General features: G+C 37.9%; 2 protein-coding genes across 4 annotated transcripts in view; one reads left to right on the plus strand and one right to left on the minus strand.

The window, feature by feature from the left end:
* Positions 1 to 809, plus strand: part of DAPP1 (dual adaptor of phosphotyrosine and 3-phosphoinositides 1) — a 59,150-nt gene extending 58,341 nt beyond the window's left edge. Inside the window, exon 9 of the mRNA XM_036852966.1 lies at positions 203 to 809. Within this exon, the coding sequence (XP_036708861.1) occupies positions 203 to 271 (69 nt within the window). The 3' untranslated portion in view covers positions 272 to 809. The remainder of the gene's footprint in view (positions 1 to 202) is intronic.
* On the minus strand, positions 360 to 23,592 carry LAMTOR3 (late endosomal/lysosomal adaptor, MAPK and MTOR activator 3). 3 transcript variants are annotated; one of them, XM_036852970.1, is made up of 8 exons: positions 23,499 to 23,592; positions 23,135 to 23,180; positions 20,519 to 20,553; positions 11,520 to 11,578; positions 9,843 to 9,976; positions 8,637 to 8,700; positions 2,841 to 2,890; positions 360 to 376 (listed from the first exon to the last, which is right to left on the minus strand). In XM_036852970.1, exons 2-7 carry the CDS (start codon positions 23,141 to 23,143, stop codon positions 2,847 to 2,849), a joined length of 345 nt encoding a protein of 114 aa, XP_036708865.1. In that variant the 5' UTR covers positions 23,144 to 23,180; positions 23,499 to 23,592; the 3' UTR covers positions 360 to 376; positions 2,841 to 2,846. The 3 variants fall into 3 exon arrangements, with proteins under 3 accessions (XP_036708865.1, XP_036708864.1, XP_036708863.1); XM_036852969.1 differs by lacking the exon at positions 360 to 376 and having other exon boundaries at positions 2,806 to 2,890; XM_036852968.1 differs by lacking the exons at positions 360 to 376; positions 2,841 to 2,890 and adding an exon at positions 3,510 to 6,510.
* Between the last annotated feature and the right edge of the window lie 597 nt (positions 23,593 to 24,189).

The raw sequence follows: 24,189 nt of genomic DNA on the forward strand, positions 1-24,189 counted from the left end.
AGCAACCACTTTACAGTATAGTCTCCTGAGAAAAATACAGAAAACCTGAATAAAACTTGGGGAGGAGGGGACATGATAATTAATTTGTAGTTGCACGGTTTTCTTACTAGTCAGCATTTCTTATTTAATATTTGTCAAAAGCCAAAGTTTGTTATCTTAAAGTTGCTCAATAATAAATACACGTGGGTGTGCTTTCTTGCAGTCTCAAATAAGAAAACAGCTTGATCAAGGGGAAGGCACAATCCGATCTCGGTCATTCATCTTTAAATAGACAGACCTTCCTCGATGAGGGATGCCCTGACCCAGGAGCAGGGTGGAACGTTCCTGATGTTGTGATCCACAGCAGGTTTCAGATGAAAGCTGACTAAGGATTTTTCTGTAGAAACAAATCAAAGGCAGATGCGGATTTGGACCTTTCAGAAGACACCTCATTTGCTGACTCACAGAAAACTGCTGCCCTTCAAGATCCTGCCATGTCCCTGAGAATACCGAAGGCTCCTCGTTCTGATGGAGACGGATGAACCACTGCGACCAGGCGTGCTCGATCTTAGAACACACAGTGCGAGATGGTTTTTGTTTTCCCTCATTGTTGTCCCCAAGCTGGTTGACATTAGTTACCCAAAGTCCCACTCTGCACCAGGGTCAACTCATCTGACTTCTAGGTTGTGCTATTATCCAGGAAGGAAACAGCTAAATATGTAGCCCGAGGTTTAGACTGCTTTTCAGAAAGTGTATTGAGATAGCAAATGTCCAAGATTGGGGTGGGGGAGCAGTGTTGTTTTTACTTTTTTTCCCCTTTATACAAAAAACAAAACAATTTCCAAAACTAAAATGGAAAATGTTTGTAGTATTTATTTTCTCTTTCTTTGTAAAAGGCTCAGATATCTAATGGGTCCTTTCTTCCCCTCTAATGATAAACCTGTGATAACTAAATCTCCTATGGGCTATTGGGCAAGATGATAAGGATAATGGAAGGTACAATCTTAAAAAAGCATCTCTTTTAGTCATTTTGGGGGAAATGCTTTAAAGAGTGAGAAAACATAAATTGAGGAAGAGTGATAAAGTAGTAACTTGTAGTTTAATAATAATTATCATCACGATAATTATTATTATAACAATAGTAGAGCACTTGTAAGCACTAAGTTATCTTCATCCAACACTTCTCAAACAGACTGAAAGAAACTTCTCAAGTAGAGTGTGTTATAACAATCCCTTCCCCAGAGTGAGAGGGAGGTATTGGCCCAAGAGAAGAAAGATGTACCTTGCACTGTACGCCTTATTCAAGAGCAACTTCTTTTGTCTATTGAGGGAGTAACACTAAATCCACATGCAAAGGGTAATGATGTGTTTGTTACACAGCGTTTTCAAGCTAGAACAAGGGGATTGAAATAGGGGGATGAGACACTGGCATCCAGAGCTCCTAAATAGATTTTAACCCCTTCTATTATCTTTATTAACACTGCTTTTTTAGACTGAAGTTTGAAAGGAGACAAAAGTGGAGGAAGAACCCAGACAAAAAGGTTGTGGAGCAAAGCTATGATATGACGCTGCTCTTGCAGTCCAAAGGGCTACCTTGTTGAATACGTTTCTTCTGTTATTTAAACATCTAGGACTCAGAAATTACATTAAATTTTTGTATGTTTCAACAAGGTTTTTAATGTATTTTGTAATGTTTGTATCATACGGCATAAAGCAAATGTCAAGTTAAAATGTATTGTGTCAAGTTTGCAAAGTAAGGACTTAGACATAAATCTTCACTGAGATGTACAGTTTTGTTTTCTTAGATCCAAGGGTGTTGTGTAGGTAATATTTTTACTTTTTGTAAAATATGTCATGTTTATTTACATTCTTTGGTTATGTTTATTAAAAACAGCATGATTTTGCTGCGCCTGTAATATTTTGCTATTAGTGTTTTTAATAACTGTAATTTAAAAGAAATACAACCAATTAATATCATAAATAGCAATGAAGAATCCACTCTGGTTAGACTATGAGCTACAAAGGATTGAAGGATTCAGAGTTGAAGAAATAGTCCCCGTTCTCAAGGAGTTTTCAGTTGAATATGGAAAAGAAATACATCCATGATGACGTATAGAAGTAAATACGATAAATACTGCAAGTGAGGCACACAAAGCTATATGATGGAGTGGGCTTCAGCTTTTGGAGGGTTTTGACATGAAAAGGGCGATCTAACGTACACTATGCAATTAGTACTAGCCCAGATGCTTTACCTGCTCTCGGCAGCCCTGAGAAGTGATCACGATTTCACCTCCTGAGAGAGCTCAGGGAAGGACCCCAGGACGAGGGAGGACGATTCGTGCCAAATCGGAGTGGGGCTGTTTGGGAGAACAGCTGTCTGTGTCAAGCTCTGTCGCTAACAGTATGTGCTCATCATAAAGTACCTCAAGACACAGCCAAAGGATTAGCAGTTATTCTCAGAATCCCACCAACCCCGGGAAAATCTTGCCCCGCAGAAGCACCATTGCCTCTGGACCAGGGGAGCGCCCCGCTCAACAGTGAGGTGGCTGTAACTGCCTCGGAGGGAGACCCGCCCCTATTCCTGGGCCACCGGACAGGGGAACACTCAGCAGGCCAGAGCCCTCTCCTCCAGCCACGTGGCACTCGGGAGACTGGGCTCTTTGGTCCCTCCCTCTCACTCACGCTCGGAGTGCAGGTCAGGGAGTTACACCGAGTCGCTGTTTCAGGCAGAGAGCAAGAGAATTATTACAGGGTGAATATAAACTCTACCTCCCTCCTCTACTGCTACTTCAGGTCAACTGCAGCAAACTTGTCGTTTTGCCGAAGTCTTCCCAGCCACGTTGAGCCTACACTCTGCTCACCGCAATTCAGGCTGTCTGGGAATGACGTCCAGCAGAGCTTCTTAAATTATCTGTGGAAAAGGGCCAGATTTTTTTTCTTTTTAATTTTATTTTCTATCACAGACTGGGAATTTGTAAAATCCAGTAAGTTATTAGAACACTGAAGTAAAAATACAACTATCACAATCCCATTTTTTAAATCAAATTCAGTAAAGTTAGTATGTCTGCTGTTTTTTAAACCCTTAACCCTCAACTTCTGTAACTTATTTTGTACTAACAAACAGAACAGCCCAGTCTGTGGACATTTCAAGTAGGTCTGGCTAGTGGACAGCCATGTAAAATAAAGCAAGAGCCTTCTTGAGAAAGAATTCACCTTGATGTTGCTATGAAGGTATTTCATAGATGTGCTTAATAACATCTACAATCCCCTGAATTTATATAAAAGAGGTTATACTCCATAACATGGGTGGGGCTCATTCAAGCAGTTGAAAGGCCTCAAGAGCAAAACTGGGGTTTCCATGGGGAAGAAATTCTCCCTGTAGACTGCAGCCTCAGCTCCTGCCAGAGATTTTCCAGGCTTCCGCCCTGCCCTGCAGATTTGGGGCTTGCCAATTTCCAAAATCAGGTAACCAGTCCCTGGAAATGTCTAATTCATATATATCTTACTGGTTGTTTTTTGGTGAACCCCAAGTGATACAACTTTCTTTCCCAAATACCTCATCACCATTTTATTATAAATTTTGTTGTTGGCTGAAATATTTTATTTAGTTAATTTTATCATTTTTGGATAGTTAACAATTCAATAAGTAAAGTTTACAGTGAAAAGGGTCACTCCTGGGAACTCTGTCCCCCAGGTACCTAGTTCCACGCCATGGAGGCTACCCATGTTACCACGTCCTGTGCATCTTCAGAGATACCTAGCATATACAAGCAAATATGAACATACATCTATATTTTTTCTTCCTATACATAAGTTGTAGCATAGCACACAGTTTCACACCATGCTTTTTCTTCTGAACATTATGTTTTGGAGATCATTCCATCTCAGTACCTAAAGTCTTCTTCATTCTTTTTTCCATTGGACAAATGTAGAAATTTCTTTAACCAACCCTCTATGATTAGGGTGAACATATAATCCATCTAAAGTGGGACCCTTCAGAGTTGAAAGGAGCACTAATAATTACACCAAGAACAGCAGGTATAAACTGGCATTGTTACAAAACAAAAAACAAAAAAAACAGGTCACCTCATCTATGATGGATACTTGTTTCCAATCCTTTAATGTTACTAAATTGCAATGAATATAAGTATATACTTTTCACACATCCATATGCATCGGTAACATAAATATCTAGAAGTGGAATTGTGGGCTTTTGTGTCAATTTGACTCAACATGGGGTGCCCAAATTAAATATTTTGTGTCTGTGGGTTCTCTTTCTCTGGAGAATCCTAATACATTGGGTGAAAGGCTATGTGCACTTGAGTTTGGTAGAAATAGCCAAGTTGTCCTATTTAGAAGGATATAACAATTCACACTTCCATCAGTAGGGCATAAAGAATGTCTGTGCTAATTTTTTGATAAATTTTTCCCAATTGACTTATGATGTCATCTTTACAATGTTTTAACTCCTCATATGTATGTACTAAAGTCTGTTTCTGGGTTATTCTGCTCTACTCATCTGTCTAGTTGCGCACCTGATGTAGTTTTACACTATCCTTTAAAAATAATCTAGTTTTATATTACCTTTTCAAAAATTCCTTAGAAAGTTTCACCTTATTTTTCTGGATGAACTAAAGAATAATTTAACTATTATACCCCTTAAAATAGAAATTTTAATAGTAGCAGTGTTCACCATGCAAAGGTTAAATATCTCCATTTATTAGTTCTCTTTCCTGGGTGGTGGGTATGAATGTATGTAGGTATACATATAAAATTACCAGTAATTACAATTTTGGTCACCTCATTTATAAAAGACTTTCTTGCTTCATGCATCACTGCATTGGCAAAAACTTCCTGGACACTATTAAATAATAATCTGGATAATGGGAATTCTAGATTTTAATGGATGTGTCTAATGCTTCATTAGGTTATAACAATTAACTATGTATAGCATGCTGCAGGTAAAACATAGCTCCTGCCTCTATTTCTTTGTAAAGGCTGTTGTTCTTGCCCAATTTAAATGCCCCATTCTGTGTTTTCTATAGCACCCTGTGCACAGCTTCATCACAGCGCTTCCTATACCTGTTCCGTTTACTGAGCTGTACATTCTTTAAAGATAGGTACCACAATTTAGTCTCATATTTGTAGAGGATGGGAGAAGAGAGGGAAGGAGGGAGGAAGAAAGGAAGGCAAGAAGAAGGAAGGAGGCAGGCACAGTGCCCGGCTGATCTCACTGCACAACTTGAGGGACTGCATTCGTACACATGTCGTGTAAAACGCACTCCTGGAGCACAGAAATATGACGTACACTGCGTTCCTTAGAATTCTGCAGTGTGGTAGCGCTAGTGAATGCTGCACAGTAGGTGCTCAATGCCAGGTACCAGTGACAAACTCTGATTGTCAAAGATCCCAGGAGGAAATTAACAACCTTGAATGATAGACTGCATTCCTGAACATGAAAAGCACACGCTAGAACTGTGATACCAATTTCAGAGATTAAATTAGGCTCATGGATGAGGTTTATTTTCCAACTGACAGTTTATGTTAGGTAAAACGGTCTCCAAACCAGACGTGAAACAGTCACTTATTCGTGTGGTTGAAAGAGTGAATTAAGTTAATTATAGTCTTTAAACGTTTGAAAACAGTCTGGGGGAAAAAACCTACATAGTGCTCAAACTGTACTTCTAAAAATACTATTTTATTTATACTCATGTATGAAAAAAAAGGGCTATACTACCATGTTTACATACATACCAATATTGGGAACAATTCAATAATGAATCACATCTAAATTTTATAAAGAATACACAAACATTAAAAAACACTGATTGGTTACAGACAGCAGAGTGGAGGAAAAACCCATTAGCTATCATTTTCATTTCCAGTAAAGAGCAGTGCCCTCTGAGAAGAATCAGATCAGTTAGTAACACTCACCTGCACTGCAAAACAAGACATACAAAGGAAAGTTAGCGACTGCACTGATTTTATTACTTTTACTAAGCCATTTTATCTTCCTCTCAATGCAAATAAAATAATACGAAGAAAAATATGTCCTCACTATTCACAATAAAAAGAGTCTGCTTCATTCTGCAGGCCTGGCACACTGTACAATAGGGATCACTCCATGGCTCAAGTGGGTCAAAGTATCATTTTGATTCTGAGCCACCGAATAGAATCTCATGCATATTTGGTGACTGGACTAACTCCATAGGAGCTGTGATAGATTGAACCATTTCTGTGCAATCCCCAGATCTCACAAATAGGAAAAGGCCCTACACAAGAAAAGAACAATCAATCTGTCTGTAAATTCTATCTATAGGCTCTTTCTCTAGTGTAAGGTGGAAAAAGGGGCCCTTTCTTGAGTACATGGATACAAGTGTTGTTGTGGTCTAAAGATTGCTGGATTGATACTGTCTGATATAATGAAGATAAGGTATACATAGAAACCACTGCCAGATTAAGAAACTTCCACAACTTGTCTCAATTCTTCAAATAATGGAGCAAGTTCCTTTTCTAGGCTGACAATTAGTCCTAAAACAAAGAGATTAAGAAAATTTGAACATTAGAGAAATGTTTATCAAAATGTATAATACTAAAAAAGTAAATGAGACATAGTTCATTCTCCATTACTAAAACATACTTAAAACAAAATATTGTAATTCTAAATAAAGTAACCAAAAACCCATATTCATTATGAAGTTTATTTTTATCATCTATTAACATAAATAAATGAAAATATTTATATGTATTAGAAGATGTAAAATGAATTATATTATGTGCTATAATTTTGTTAGTTTTGAAAGGAAAACTTTAATTTATACCTTATTATTTCAAAATCTGCACTGATTCAGGAATAATACACATGATTTTTACTAAAAAAAGGTATACTTTTTTCCTGAGCCAATTTTAATGAACTTTATCAAAAGATAGGTAGATAGCAAAGGAATAATCAAATATTTATTATATAAATTCAATAAAGCTAAGATATAAATGGGTATTTCAAATGAAAACAATAATTTTAAAGATGCTTGGCAGGAGTATAAAACACACACTGAAAGAAACAAACTAGTCTAGAAATTAGCTTCTCCTTAGTTTACCAGAGTAGAAGGCTATATATATCTTAAATACTGCTTGTTTTATGCTCAAATAAAGATATTCCTCTGTCTCACAGAGCATTAAAAGCATCTGGGATTCTCAAGGAAATGTTCTAAGTATCAATACTAAAATACAATTCTGGGGCTTCCCTGGTGGCGCAGTGGTTGAGAATCTGCCTGCCAATGCAGGGGACACGGGTTCGAGCCCTGGTCTGGGAAGATCCCACATGCCACGGAGCAACTAGGCCCGTGAGCCACAACTACTGAGCCTGCGCGTCTGGAGCCTGTGCTCCGCAAAAAGAGAGGCCGCGATAATGAGAGGCCCGCGCACCGCGATGAAGAGTGGCCCCCACTTGCCACAACTAGAGAAAGCCCTTGCACAGAAACGAAGACCCAACACAGCCATAAATAAATAAATAAATAAATAAAATAAACCCAAAGTTTAAAAAAAAAACCTTGGAAATTCAAAATAGTAATAATACAGTTTACTAGGCACTACTTTATCCAGTAGATCTTAAAAAAAAATAAATAAATAAAATAAAATAAAATACAATTCTGCACATTATCATAATTTATAACAACTGATGATTTTATAACATGACAGTGATTTATCAGAACTGAGGTTTAATATACTTAAAATACTGACACCACTACTATCCTATACAATTTATAAAGTGTTTTCACATACAATATTTTATAGCTTCAAAACATTTAGAAATGAAAGAGACCCAATAGATCATCAAATCTAAACCCCTCATTTTAAAGATGAGGAATCTAAATACAGGCTTCAGTGACATGGCTAGAAACAAAACGGGCTCAAAGAGCTTGGAAAGAAAAAAAACAGAAAAGGAATGTATAACAGTTCTAACAGTGAGTGGTGAAATCTGAAGGAGACAGACCTTAACAAAATTCCACTTTAACCAAAAGAGGAAAAAAATTACAATTCAACTGAATACTGTCATTATTTTACGTGAAAGTAGACAGTGAAGGCTAGTGGATATAATGAGATCTTACTATCCTCCTTAGAAAGTACAGCTTCCCAGTGTTTGTCCTCACATTCTCCCACCCTAAAGAAGAATGAGTATATGCATCCTCGTCACACTCTTTAAGTTCTCAGTCACATTCACCTTGCCCACTATGGTTCAAGATTTTATAGATTGGTCTATACGGAACTGAACTCATCCTTGATCGTTTTTATGTGTTCTGTTTGGCTATCTTCTCTACTCTTCTTTGTTTTCTTAAACTGTTGTAACGTGAGCAAGATATAGCATTCAAGAAGTGAAGATAACATTTAATTTTCCTTTCTGTCTTGAACGATCACTTACGTATACACTGTCTCATTTGAACTAAAAAATAACCGCACAAGATCGAGAAAGCAGATATTAGTTCCATTACACAGATATGAAAAACACAATTCAGAGAAGTTACACTTCCAGAGATCAAGGAACAGATGGTAGACTGGGCCATGAATTTAGGTTTTCTGACTCTAAATCTGCTATTCCTATCATATTAGACTGCTCAGATATGGTATTATAAAGAATTAAAAGCTGTATTAAAACACACCTGTATTAGCATTGCTGCTGGCTATGAAACTCACCACCAAAGGTAAACGATTGAATTGAACCACCTAAAAAGAGAACAAGATCTAAATAATATGTTACATAGTGAAAAGGTCGTGTAATTCAGATGAAATATCTTAATCTTCCAAAAAACTTTAAATGGTCAATGTGTAAGATACTAGCCCAACATCATGGTATTACATCATGAAAACATGCAACAGCTGAAAATAAGTATTTCCATAAAACAGGCTTACTGATTATCTCTTAGAGACATTAATACCACTTAGCCTGGAAAGTTTTTAAGGTGGGGCTGTGTCTTCTTCATCTTTTTTTATCTTCTAAAGCCCTGCAGAGTGTCAATTACATAATAGGGGCTCAATAAATATCTGATAAGCAAATAGGTCAAGGCAGTATTTCTCAGTCATTCAAGTGGTTATAACTTCATGATCTTCTGCCTCCTCTGAACCACTATAATTTAAATTAATTTAAATTTAAATTAACTTTGAATCAACTATCTTTTTAAAAAATTTAGCTTCAACCTAACCCTTACTGGCTAAATTAAAGGTCAGATGGGCTGGTTATCTCTTGCCTAATAGACATTAAAATATGTAACTTTTAAAATAAAAAATGTCACTTATGTAGCACCAGTAGTACATGACATACTCTGGGAAACATTGTTCTAAAGTAGAAGTGATTAATTTATTCTAAAGAAGAAAATCCAGCTGGAGGTCAAGAGATATGTAGCAACTAATTTCTTTCCCACAAATAATAACCTCACTTATTTTATATATTTCAAACCAAATGAAGGAATTAGTAGCGATAACAAATTTAAATAACTTATCATTTGACTTTCAAGGAAAATTCTGTATCTGTCACCACAACAACAATTAAAAAAGTGTGTCATTTGAGAAATCACAGTTGTTAAATAAGCTAAGGGCACCATCTACTGGAGGTACTAGTGACCTGACGTACCCTTTTTAGGATAACATATACTTTACTACTAAATCTTTTAATCTAATTTTCTATATTAATTCATTCCTGAAATGTGAAAAAAATTACTACAGTTTAACATAACCAATTTGAAGGTTAAGATTTTATAATTCCATCCCCTTCAAAACTAAAATTTAGAATTATAAAACAAACTATTTTATACAGAAAACATAATAATAGTTGAAATCATCAGCAAACCATTTGATAATTATGAACTTACCTGGTAGGTGTTATAGTAACAGATGATACTTTTATTTTTTGAAAGTCCAAGTTTGCTCCCTTGGTCTGTTGCAAGGGCAAAAGTAGACAAGAAGCCAGGTCTCAAAGCGTGCTCTGGAGCATTATCATTGGCCACTGGAAATATAAATGATTTAAGTAAAAATTATGCAGGAAATATGTTAGGGAAAAGATCTAGAGCACTTTTTTTTTTAACATAAACCTGTAAAAAAATGAGCACAACGGTTATGCTTCACAATACTGAAAATCATATTACTAACTGGGTCTCATCAATTTAGGTGGGAAAAACCACTCAGCCAGAAGTTGAGTGATCATAACTAAGGGAAGAAATGCTGCTTCTCACAATTTTTTAAAATTTTCAAATGAATACTAATTGTTTCCATTTTCTTAATATCTAACTTAAAACACAGATTATGATTATCAGTACAATTAATAAATTGAATGTTTTGGTTAACTGAGAGCAAAGCTAGAATAGTAAAAAAAAGCTTCAAAAACCTTTGCTCTTATAAAACCCACAGAAGTATCTTCTGTAGATGATAATAATTCTACAACTGGCCATGTGTTTTAAGTTTCTTTCACTCATTAAAAGGTCTAAGTGGAGTTAGTTGTACCAGTTAAGTGCTGAGCTTAATTAAGGCTTTTAACACAGCGAATCTCAGAAAGAACATTAGAACTGGAAAATCTCTGAGATTACTTTCTTCAAAGCCCTCATTGCAGAACTGAGAAAAGGTAAGTGACTTGCCCATGGCTACCTATGTTCTATGCTGGGTTAGAAAGCACACTGGATCACACATCAGGAGATGATGGGTTCTTTGCCTATCTTGTCACTGACTCATGTGCAGCTTTGGACTGACAATGTATTCCTTGTGCTTGACCATTTCCATTTATAAAATGAAAGAACTAAATTAGCTAATTTCTAAACTTTCTTTCAATTCTAAAGTCTGAAATTATCTGACATATATGATAACCCCAGGTGGAAAATAAATTGTAAACAAAATATGCAGAACATTATTTAATCTTTCTGTGACATATATACTTTAAAAAAAAAAGGTAAAACTCAGGCAAAAAGAAATTTTTTTCTTTTTCTTTTTTTTTTTTTTCCTTAGGTTAACCAGTTCTTCTTTAGGCAAAAATTATTGTTAGATTCTGGTTAACTAAAGTAATTGTGAAGTTAAAAGTTTTTCAAAATCTTATTTCCAGTAAGGAAGCAGAACAAGAAAGAGTAAACAAAATAATAAATTTATGTTAATTCAAATGTAGATGTTTATCCTAAAACTACTAGCAATATTGATAAAAAAACATATATTGGGGGAGTCTGTGTGTATAATATATCTAGCTGCATATATGCCCACTCTCATCACTTAGATTTACTAATCGTTTACGTTATACATAAAATGTCTTTAATGGGAAACTGGGCTTGTGATAAATCCATGCTTATAAACTCTGGATGATATCGTGATACATTTGATATATAATAAGTTACTTAAGATTCCAACCCAGCCTTCAACACACAAAAGCAAACATTTCCTCCCAAACTAAGACCATCTCCTGAATGTATTGAAATGGGTTATTTTATGCTTGCCTTCTATATTACTCAGATAATAAATACATTTTTATTCAAAAGCAAACATGACACTGGCATGTAATTGCTCCATTTTACCTTTAATGACAGGCACGCCATCTCTATCTGACACAACAATAGCATGGAGCCCCTCAACACTAGAAAGAAAACATAAAGTTAAAATATTATGAAACATCTTCTCAAAATATGTACCTTCAAAGTCATAATGGTAATTTTCATGTATACTTCTGAAAAACCATGGGAACTCAGTTATTGATATAAGTTCCTATAACATGTTTGCCAAAACTCTTCCACCATAACAAGCAAAAACAGACACAGTTGCCTTCACACAACTTATAATCTAAAAGGAGAGCAGCTATCATTCAGATCACCTCACGCAAATATAAAACTACAACTTGGGAAGTGCCATTAAGAGATATGTGGGGATACGTGAGCCTATAAAAGGGGGGTTGATTCAGACAGGTGGGTCAGGGAAGGCTTCCCTGAGGAAGTGGTATCTCAGCTGAGATGCTATGGTACTAAGAAAAGAGGGGCAGAAAGATCACTGTAAGCTGAGGGAACAGGACAGAAAGAATGGAGGTCATACAGCAATCCTTTCAGCCATGCCTACACAAGAAGTAAGCAGAATGGTTAAGTCTACAGCTGTGAAGTTAGAAAGACCTGGTTTCCAGTTCAGAGTCTGGTGCTTACTGTTTAAGCTACCTTGCGTCAGTTACAAAACCTCTCTCTAAGTCTCAGTTAATCTGAAAATGGGGATAATTGTACTTATTTGGCTACTGTGAAATTTAATAAAATAATGCATGTAAAGCAGAGGGTGGTTGGTACATAATTAACATTCAAAAATATTAATTAACATCAATGTTGTCATCTGTGCACATTGAGAATGACATAATTTATCCATGCAGTTTAAATACTAAATTATTAGTGAGAATCCCTAGAGTGCAAAAATGTTAAAAATTATAATGGGGAAACATCCGCAAACTTTCATCATTTACAAAGAACCTATAGCCCTTTAACTATAACACAAAACCTATAGCCTTGTAACTACAGGCACACCTCATTTTACTGTGCTTCACTTTATCGAGCTTTTTATAACCCTGCATGGAGCAAGTCTATTGGCACCAGTTTTCCAACAGCATGTGCTTTGTGCTTCTGTCTCACATTTTGATAATTCTCACAGTATTTCAAACTTTTTCATTATTACCATATTTGCTATGGTGATCTGTGATAAATGATCTTTGATGTTACTCTTGTAATTATTTTAGGGTACCACAAACCATGTCCATACAAGATGGTGAACTTAACTGATGAATGTTGTGTGCTGTGACTGCTCCACTGACGGGCAGTTTCCCCACCTCTCTCCCTATTCCCTGTGACATAACAGTATCGAAATTAGGCCAGTTAGTAACCCTACAACAGCCTCTAAGTGTTCTAGTGAAAGGAAGAGTCACACATCTCTCATTTAAGTCAAAATCTAGAAATTATTAAGCTTAGTGAGGAAGGCATGTCGAAAGCTGAAACAGGCCAAAAGCTAGGCCTCTTGCACCAAACAGCCAAGTTGTGAACACAAAGGAAAAGTTTTTGAAGGGAATCAAAAGTGTTACTCCAGTGAATACACGAATGGTAAGAAGGCAAAACAGCCTTATTACTGATATGGAGAATGTGTTAGTGGTCTGGATAGATGATCAAACCAGCCACAACATTCCCTTAAGCCAAAACCTAATCCAGAGTAAAACCCTAACTCTCTTCAATTCTATGAAGGCTAAGAGAGGCGAGGAAGCTGAAGAAGAAAAGTTTGAAGCTAGGAGGTTGGTTTAAGTAAAGAAGCTGTCTCCATAACATCAAAGCACAAGGCAAGTGCTGATACAGAAGCTGCAGCAAGTTATCCAGAAGATCTAGCTAAGATAATTAATGAAGATGGCTACACTAAACAGCAGATTTTCAATACAGACGCAACAGCCTTCTATTGGAAGAAGATACCATCTAGGACTTTCATAGCTAGAGAGAAGAAGTCAATGCCTGGCTTCAGAACTTCACAGGACAGGCTGACTCTCTTGTTAGGGGCTAATACACCTGGTGACCTTAAGTTGAAGCAAAATGCTCATTTACCATTCTGAAAATCCTAGGGTGCTTAAGAATCAATGTTACATCTACTCTGTCTGTGCTCTATAAATGGAACAACAAAGCCTGGATGACAGCACACTATGTACAACATGCTTTACTGAATATGTTAAGCCCACTGTTGAGACCTACTGCTCAGAAAAAAAGATTCCTTTCAAAATATTACTGCTCATTGACAACACATCTGGTCACCCAAGAGCTCCGATGGAGATGTACAATGAGATTAAGGTTGTTTTCATGCCTGCTAACACAACCTCCATTCTACAGCCCATGGATCAAGGAGTACTTTGGACTTTTGAGCCTTATTATTTAAGAAATACATTTCATAAGGCCACAGCTGCCATGGACAGTGATTCCTCCAATGGATCCGGGCAAAGTAAATTGAAAACCTTCAGGAAAGGAGTCACCACTTTAGATGCCATTAAGAACATTCATGCTTCATGGGAAGAGGTCAAAATAACAACATGTACAGGAGTCTGGAAGAAGTAGACTCCAACCCTCATGGATGACTTTGAGGGGTTTAAGACTTCAGTGGAGGAGGTAACTCAGATATGGTGAAACAGCAAGAGAACTAGGATTAGAAGTGGAGCCTGAAGATGTGACTGAATTGCTGCCATCTCAGGATAAGACTTTAATGAATGAGCAGTTGCTCTTTATGGACAAACAAAGAAAGTGGTTTCTTGAGATGGAATCTATTCCTGGTGAAGATTCTGTAAAGACTGTTGAAATGACAACAAAGGATTTAAATATTACAAAAAACTTAGTTGATAAAGCAGCAGCAGGGTATGAGAGGACTGACTCCAATTTTGAAAGAAGTTCTACTGTAGCTGTAAAATGCTATCAAACAGCCTTGCATCCTTCAAAGAAACTGTGAAAGGAAGAGTCAATCGACACGGCAAACTTCACTGTGCTCTTACGTTAAGAAAGTGCCACGGCACCCCAGCCTTCAGCACCCACCACCCCGATCAGTCAGCTGCATCAGCGCTGAGGCAAGACCCTCCACAAGCAGAAATATTACAGCTCACTAACGGCTCAGATGACGGTTAGCATTCTTTGGCAAAAAAGTGTTTTTTCAAGAAAGTGTTTCTTACCTAAGGCATGTACATCGTTTTTTTAGACGTAATGTTATTACACGCTTAACAGACTACAGTATTAGTATAAACATAACTTTTATATGCAATGGGAAACCAAAAAAATTGTGTGACTCGCTTTATTTCGATATTCACTTTACCGTGGTGGTCTCCTCAGAAATATGTTTACTGTCCCTACTATATCCCCGAATTACCCCCTCCTTATGGTGTTAACCTTAATATTTTAACCTAGGAATGAGGAATATTAATATTAACTTAATGTGCAGATACTGAAATTAAACTTTCTAAAAATCTCATTGTCAAAAATTTTCAAGTCAGGGAAGTGTGATTAAAATTCAAGTAGAAAATGTTACAAACAAAACTACTTATCTCCCTCACATTTAAAATAAAAATGATGAAAACAACTGTGTCTCAATATTTACTGGCATTATTTTCTATTATCATTCAATCTTGAAATTATCTATGGATTAAAACGTACTCTATAAAATTAATACATAAAAACAAATATTTGTCAAAGTTAAAAACTAGGTTATATGAAAACATATCCTACAGATACTTGTACACATGCAAATTAACTTTGTGCAACTGTCAATAGCAACACTACTTGAAAGAGGAAAGGACTGGAAACTTAACTGTCCATCAAGAAGGACAAATTAAATATGTTATGACACGCATAAACCATGGAATATTCTGCAACCACAAAAAAAGAGCTCTTTATGTACTAATTGACCTCAAAGTTACATTAAGTGAAAAAACACACATTTTGAATAGCGTGTACAAGAACCAACAACTTATGTAATATCATGTGTAGGCATGTGAGGGTATACGTTGCAATGGACTAAATGTTTGCCATCACCCACAAAATTCGTATCCTGAAACCCTAATCCCAGTGTGCTGTTATTTGAAGGTGGGGCCTTTGGGAGGTAACTGATCATGAGGATGGAGCTCTCAAGAATAGGATTAGCAGCCTTATCAAAGGCCAAAGAGCTAGCTAGCCCTCTTTCCACCACATGAGGATATGAGAAGTCAGCAACCTATAACCCAGAAGACAGCCCTCACTGTAACCAGACCATGCTGGCACCCTGATCTCAGACTTCTAGCCTCCAGAACTGTGAGAAATAAATTTCGGTTGTCTATAAGAAATCCAGTCTATGGTACTTTGTTATAGCAGCCTGAACTAAGACATATGAGTATATGTGCAAATACATGTGCTAATATACATTTGCTTGCAGGTGCATAAAATCTCTCTGAAGGTAACAGTGGGTGCCTCTGAGACAGAAGTTGTGCAGCTGAAGGACAGGGATGGGAGGCTCTTCACTCTATGTCCTTCAGTTAACTTTCGAATTTTGAACTTTATAAATGTATTGTCTACTCAAAAAATAAGCCAATTGAAAAACAGGTAAAGAGTACTAAAAAATGTTTAGAAATATTTGTATCACCATAGGTGACTTCTTTTTTCTTATTTTCATGGTAATTAATTTAAAGGCCAAATTAATGCACCAAAAGAGGAGGAAGAAATAAAAGGACATTCTTTTTAATGGATTTCAAATCCACAGATATAAAAGCCCAACAAAGTAGAAAAAGGACTCATATATTTAAAGGACCCATTTAAAGAAATCAGGTCACAAATATAAAACGTGTTTCCAATTCTATACACAGTGAACCAAGAAAAACATGAATACATCTTACTAATAATTGAAAATAACTATGATGTATTAATAGGTACGCTACACTTTTAGAGGGGATAAATTGAATTTTATGAAATATCCTGCAGAAATCTAAACTTTAAGCTAAGTGAAACAAATATTTTTATCCTAAAAAAGCAAATGTTACATTAGTAATCAAAGATATCATACTTAGTTCTATTCATATAATGATGAAACATTTGGTTTTAACACAAGAAGCTGTGAATATTAAAGCCTGAGACTGTTTTGAGTCACAATTAGATTTGAAAATACAAATCCAAGAACTATATTTAACAGAGAATTCAAATGAACAAAAGCACATTCCACTCACATGTATCTCTGACTTGGTTGTTGAAAGTCATAACGGTAAGAATTAAAAGCGTGAACCCACAAGATAGGGGTAGGGGATTAAGAGGTACAAACTATTATGTATAAAATAAGCTACAAGGATATACTGTACAACACAGGGAGTAGAGCCAATATTCTATAATAACTATAAATGGAGTATAACCTTTAAAAAGTGTGAATCACTATATCGTATACCTGTAACTTATATAATATTGTACACTGGGGCTTCCCTGGTGGAGCAGTGGTTGAGAATCTGCCTGCCAATGCAGGGGACACGGGTTCGAGCCCTGGTCTGGGAAGATCCCACATGCCGCGGAGCAAATGGGCCCATGAGCCACAACTACTGAGCCTGCGCGTCTGGAGCCTGTGCTCTGCAGCAAGAGAGGCCGCGATAGAGAGGCCCGCGCACCACGATGAAGAGTGGCCCCCGCTTGCCGCAACTAGAGAAAGCCCTCGCACAGAAACGAAGACCCAACACACCCAAAAATAAATAAATAAATAAATAAATTTAAAAGAAAGAAAGAAAGAAAGAAAAAGCATGGACCCACAGCTCTGGAGCCAGGTTACCTGTGTCCAAACCCCGTAACTTTACATACATCTAGCAACAAATCAAAGTGTATATTCTATGACTTTTCTTTACGTGTTATTACTTATCCATCCTTTTAGCTCTTGGGTGCAATAAGCCCACTTTCAAGAAATGATCATGAAAATGAACCAAAGTGGCCTCAGTCATTACGGGATAAAAACACACAGTACTAATCCCTTTCCTTCCACTGTGGAAAGATTTTCATTATGTTTTTACAAATATCCTTTTCACATATATCAACTATGCTTCTGTTCCTATATTTTGTCTCCAGTGTGGTATCCCTCCCTCTCCCCAGGCCAATTTTATCATCATTTTAATATGCTAAGCCTCCAATAAGGTAAATACAGGTAAGCACAGAAAGCCCTTGTTTTGTATGGTTCCAATATGGACACATTTTAGTTATCACAATTTAGTTAAATAATACCACTCTCCCCCAGCAGCTTGGGTAAAGTCTCAGTTAGCTGGTATATTAGCTGAACAACTGCATAAAGTACAAGCTTAGCTAACTCTTCAGTTCACAAATCACTATGTAAGTAACTCTGTAAATAACAGATGCAAATTGTGACCAGTAACCAGTCACACCGCTTCTTTCACAGTGTGTTGGTGACTGTTCATGGAGCACGTTACGCAGTTTTTGAAGAGACAGCAAAGCATGTTGTAGTTTTGTTACTTTCTTGTCTTCCAGTGACAAACCATGTGACCAAAAAAAAAAAAAAAAAGGATAACTGAAATAGGGAACAGCCAATAAAGATGAAATGCAGCAAAGAAATGAAAAGTGATAATGCTGGAATAGAGAGTAAACGGAGTTATGGAAGAAAGAGGTGGCTGAGGAATGCTGACACTTGCTGCTGTGCACTAGATGTGCAGCCAGAACAACTCAGTGAAAGCAAATGTCCTGATGTAAATTAAGAAAAGTGGTTGTGATGAACAGGATAAAGATGTCCCAGAGGAAGTGACACTGGCAAGAACCTCACATTAAAGGAACTCTCAGAGACATTTCACATCACTGAAAGTACAAAGGACAGGGACTTCCCTGGTGATGCAGTGGTTAAGAATCCGCCTGCCAATATACTGGGGACACAGGTTCGAGCCCTGGTCCTGGAAGATCCCACATGCCGCAGAGCAACTAAGCCTGTGTGCCAGAACTACTGAGCCTGCGCTCTAGAGTCCGTGAGCCACAACTACTGAGCCCATGTGCCACAACTACTGAAGCCCGTGTGCCTAGAGCCCGTGCTCCGCAACAGGAGAAGCCACCACAGTGAGAAGCCCGCAGACCGTAACAAAGAGTAGCCACCACTTGCCACAACTAGAGAAAGCCCGCGTGCAGCAACGAAGACCCAACGCAGCCAAAAATGAATAAAATAAAATAAATTAATTTTAAAAAAAAGAAAGTACAAAGAACAAACTTTTGGAAGCTAATCCAAAGTTAGAAAGAAATATGCCAATTTGCCAGGCACAGAAAAGATGTCTGTTCCTTATCTTAAGGATATACCTTTCAAATATCTGAAGGTACAATATATGAAAAGAAGTGGAAAAACACTGTTCAAACTACTTTTGATACGTTTTTTTCAAAGAAATAAACACCTTAATTCTCAATGTTTCTAATGTTTTAAATTATAGTGTATTAAACAAATATTAGTTTTAGCACTTGTTTCCATTTCCCTAAATATAACCAACAATAAGAGAAGTTTTAATGTGTTGGCAACATTTTTTAAAGGTCACAAAACCAAAGTAACTTTTCCCATTGATTATTTTTTTTTTTTTAAGAAATTCACGTTCTTTTATTTATTTATTTATTTATTTATGACTGTGTTGAGTCTTCGTTTCCGTGCGAGGGCTTTCTCTAGTTGCGGCAAGTGGGGACCACACTCTTCATCGCGGTGCGCGGGCCTCTCACCATCGCGGCCTCTCTTGTTGCGGAGCACAGGCTCCAGACGCGCAGGCTCAGTAATTGTGGCTCACGGGCCCAGTTGCTCCGTGGCATGTGGGATCTTCCCAGACCAGGGCTGGAACCCGTGTCCCCTGCATTGGCAGGCAGATTCTCAACCACTGCGCCACCAGGGAAGCCCCCCATTGATTATTAAAATTGCTTTGGACAGTTGCAGCTTGTTCGGTCATTTTTATGGCCCTGCCCTGCTGTGCAAAGCCGAGGCTGCTGCTACTGCTGATCATTAGGCTGAGAACAGCGTCGGCAGCTCGTCTTTACAGCTGCCAGTACTAGGAGGCAGGCAGTAAAAATGAATCTAAGTATCACACTAACATAAAGTCAATGGTAACAAATAACACTTCAGTAGTGATTTCTTCCTGAGCAAAGAAGAATATAGATAAATCAAAACTAGAAGATAATACTAATTTCAACTGCTCTGTAATCAGAGTAAAGGCACAAGCCTAGGCAAACCACACAAACCAATTTAGGCAAAAATCCAAACAAGGGTTTGTTTTTTTTTTTCCCCCCACCTATGTAAATTGACATCTAAAACCTTTCTAACATCAAATAGATTCGGAGAATAAGAAATTAAAAAAAAAAAAACAAAGGATCTCACTACATATTCTGCTATACTAATTCAAAGGTTAATCAATTCTTCTGGAATGTGAAAATGGATGTCTCAATATATTCCTCTCTTTCATGCCCTTAACTCTAAGGTATCATTTTACATTAAACTAAATGTGAATTTTAATTCAACTAAAGTGACAAAGTCCTTTGAATCAGTAAAATACCTAAAAGGAAGTCACTGTCCTCAACACAAGAGCCTAATTTACAAAACGGTGCATCAAATGGACTGTGGGCAGGTAGGTGAAAGCCTTGTGATTTTTCCAAGTATGAGCTGCTAAGTCTAGCATTTTCTGGTTATGTAGACTCAGCAATTAGGTCTTACAAGCAATGTTAAAAATAAAGGCAAATTCTTAGGTTTTTTCCCCTTGAAATTACTCCAACTACTTCAAAGTATAATCCAGTAAATCGCTATGAAAGAACTCTAAAGTGGCAAGAAATCTGGGTTCTAGCCCTCGGGCATTCACTAGCTGTTTAACCTCAGACAAGTCATGTAACTTCTCTAGGGCTCATGTTGTTTATCTGCAAATTCAAAGCACATCACTTGTGCTACATAAGATTGTTAGAATATTTGCAAGTGCTAAATAATAGCATAATACACACATATTAGTCTAAGATAAACAGAAACAAAATGCTACATAAAATTAACATATGTTAAGCAGAATTTATTTACTAACAAATTAGTAATTTTTTACCTTGGTAATTTTTTGTACAGGAATCGTTTTAGGTCCTGAAAGAAAATATAAAAAATCGTATTATAATAATAATGCCTTGTACTGGTTCTCTAGACACTGTCCTATCCACATCTCATGTAACTTAAGTATTCATTCATAACCATTCTTGCTTGTGTTCTTTCTCTTTCTGATTTTGAGGCTTTAACTAGTTGTGTGATTTCCAGCAAGTTAACTAACCTTTTTCTCTAAGCCTGTTTCATTATTTGTTGAGTAGGGATAATTATAAAACCTACATCATAAGATTGTTATTGAAGTTTATTGATACGATGCATGTAAAGTGATTAGCATATCCAGAAGTGGAAACACAAATACATATTAGCAGTAATATTAGATCATACTTTTCATACTATTGTACATCTTCTTGTTGCTAACTGTGTTCACTTGAGAATATATTATGAACATCTTTCCATATCCACAGACTTTCTAACACTTTAACAGTCTTGGGTAAGTTGATGAGCTTCTCTGAAACTCAGTTTCCTGCATGACTAAAGACAAACCACAATGTGTGTCAAGTGTTTAGCACGGAACATAATTACGACTAAAGAAACAGAAGACTACATTGTCTCATTACACTCTCTCATCTGGGGAGTTTCATTGACAATCCCGGCATCAATTATGAGCTCTACATACGTAAATCAGACACCTGCTGTTTTGGCCCTTTAATCCCTACTATTCTCCAAATCTGGATGTTCACTTTATTTCATGTTATCACCACCAGCTTACCTTTGCACACACTATCACAAAACTCAACTCATCACTTTTCATCCGAAATCCAGATTTCCCCAATCTCTTCTTGTTTCCACTAATGGCACTACCAATCCCTGTTACTTACTCAGCTTTGAAACATAAAGTAATATTTAACCCAAAACTCACATGTGTCACTTTAAGAATCACTTGTGAAGCCAAATGTTTTTAAACTGATGTTCTTCTCTCCTTTCCAAATGACGTTACAGTTTAGGTCCAGTTTATTGTTTATGACTTACACTAGCCTCCCAATTGGTATGACGGTCTACCATTTCTACCCCACACATTTCTGCACAATGCCAATAATCATATTATTCTCCTTCTCTAAATCTATAGTTGCAGTGATTCTCAACCCTGGCTATGGAAAACACCTGGAGAGCATAAAAGGAACTCTGATGCCTGGTTTGGAGGTGCTCCCCAGATGATTCCCTGTGCAGCCAAGATCAAGATCAATGTTTGAATGGTTCTCCATTGTTTACCAAATTATGTACAAATTCTGTAGACATTTGAGGCTCTCTACAATATGGTCTACAACTAATTTTACAGTCCTGCTTCCTACCACTCCCTCATACATTTCCTCAGCCCCAGCTGAACTGGACTATTCACAGCTCCTCCACATACATCTTTTCCTTTCCTATCTCTAACTTTGCTTATGCTATTCGTTCTACTAGTAATACCTCCTCGACCTTTAAAAAAAAAAAATTGCTACTCATCATTTAGAGCTAATCTCAACCACCAAATACTCCAAACCAGCTTTCCTGATAAAGGCAGGAAAGAGGCAATCCCTCTTTCCCTTGAATTTTTACACAATAATGTATGCACATCTATGATCACTTGCTTACTATATATTTTTTTTAACTTTAGAAACCCTTAAGGAAAGAAATCATACATACGTCATTTTTATTTCTCTCACAGCCCTTACTACAGCAATCTTTTTAAGGGAGATGCTCAAAAGAATTTAGTGATTTGATGATGCCTGGAGAACAAGGCCTCAAAAATATAATGGAAGGCACCCAAAAATGGAGTGATAAAGGCATAAAAAGTTGCTAACTGTTGAAAAACATAATCTTGCAACCTAAACAGAAAAATCCGATTCATATTGATGTTGAATGACCACTTAGTGTACTGGTTAAGAGCACGGGCTCTGGAGCCAGTCTGCCTGGGTTGCTATCTTGACTCCACAACTTCCTAGTTGTGTAACCTGAGGAAGTCACTTGATCTTTCTGTGCCTTAGCACTCTCATCTGTAACACAGGGATAATAATAATAGTGCCTACCTCATAAAAGTTACTGTAAGAATTAAATGAGTGTATGTTCAATGTTCCAAAGAATGTTTAGCATGTATGTCAGCAAAATAACAGTATGTAAACTTTAAACAAACACAGACGTTAATAGTATTAATTACCTGCTGTTTCTAGGAGTGAAGTTCTCTAAATTTAGAATTTTGGTTGTATTGCTGTGCTAAAGAGGTGTTGGTTATAAATCATCTGCAATTGTTACAATGAGCTCAGAGAGACATGACACTTACTGGAAAAAGATTCAGAGCAACAAACCATCATTTAGAAATCGAAATGGTAGATATGCAGAGCTTCTCTCATGCCCGCAGGACTGGGGCGTGGGAAAAATAAAAGCTTCTCAACCTCAGGCACCTTAGAGTCCTCCACGCCCACTCCAGGCAGAAACTCGGGACCCCGCAAACTACTCAAATTAATCTCTCACTTCAGATCCTAGCGAAAATAATGAAGTGGAGGGAAGCGCTAAAACGAAACAAATTTGTACTTGGGAAGCGCTACCTCTCCCCGCCCACTCTCTCCTTCCTCTTGTGTTAACTCACATCCGCCATGATGAACCCCTTCCTCTCGCAGGATCAGTCTCCACGCCTGAAAAAGAAACTCCTGGTGACTCTCCTCTCACCACTTCCTCGCCCTCCCCACCTCCAACCCAATACGCGGGGTCAGCTTTCCTCAGGGTCAGACAAGGATCCGCGGCTCCAGGGCTCGTGCCAGGGAGGCTGAAGGCACTCGGAGTTTCCACATACCCAGACGGGTAACCGAGATGCCTGACCTCAGCCCACTCCACCCTCTCACCCCCAAAACTCAGGCCTAAAGGGGAGGCGAAAGGGGCGTCCTCTCTTCCGTCTCACCGCCCGCGCCACCTGCGGGCCCAAGCCTAACACCGGGCAAACTGGCTCCAGTTACCTGGGTTTCTGGGCTGCCCGGTTCCCTGAGCTGTCACTTCAGAGGGCAGCTTCTGACACAGGTTCCTCTAAAAGCTGCTGTCACGTGATTAGTAACCGCCTCCGTACTCCAGGAAGCACTTCCCAGACCTTCGACCCCGGTGACGCCGGATTTCCGGGGAGGTGCTTCGGCAAAAGGGAGCGCGCAGCCGCGCGACGCGCCCAGCTCGACTCCTGCCCCCCCCAACCCGGGGGCTGCTTCCTGCGCCTACGCAGAGACCCGGACGTCGCGACCTCTGCTGTCGGATCGAGATTCGTAAGAGATCGCCGAGCCGTGAAGACCCCCGGAAAACGCAAGCAAGAAGACGTTTTTGTTTGGAGAGGGTGGAAAAATCTCATTAGTTCTTTTAGGGCCCGTTATCTTAAAACCTCTTCTTGTAGATGGAGAAATTTGAAAGGGTGGTGTTACACGCTGAACAGCAAACACCAGGTTGCCCGTGATTAGAAGTCCCAGGTCCATAGGTTTCTGACCCCAATTTACTAGTCTCTTTTGGCTTTCCCATGGGTGCTGCCCACGTACTGTGACTCAAGGCCCTGTCTAGGTTGAATCGAGGATCCATGAGCTTTCTGGAGATCTGAGTTATGTGTGTACCTCAAGCCTCTACATATGCAGACATTGGACAACCTTCTTTCATTGGCTCTTGACGTAGAAG

Source organism: Balaenoptera musculus, chromosome 5 (genome assembly GCF_009873245.2).
Source record: "Balaenoptera musculus isolate JJ_BM4_2016_0621 chromosome 5, mBalMus1.pri.v3, whole genome shotgun sequence".
Taxonomy (NCBI): domain Eukaryota; kingdom Metazoa; phylum Chordata; class Mammalia; order Artiodactyla; family Balaenopteridae; genus Balaenoptera; species Balaenoptera musculus.

What these genes read in the sequence shown, in the direction of transcription:
- LAMTOR3 (XM_036852968.1), bottom strand. An exon ending in GTTACTATAACACCTACCAG is followed by an intron (nt 8,701 to 9,842) that starts GTAAGTTCATAA and finishes TTCTCTTTTTAG; the next exon opens with GTGGTTCAATTCAATCGTTT. An exon ending in CAGCAGCAATGCTAATACAG is followed by an intron (nt 6,511 to 8,636) that starts GTGTGTTTTAAT and finishes TCTTTGTTTTAG; the next exon opens with GACTAATTGTCAGCCTAGAA.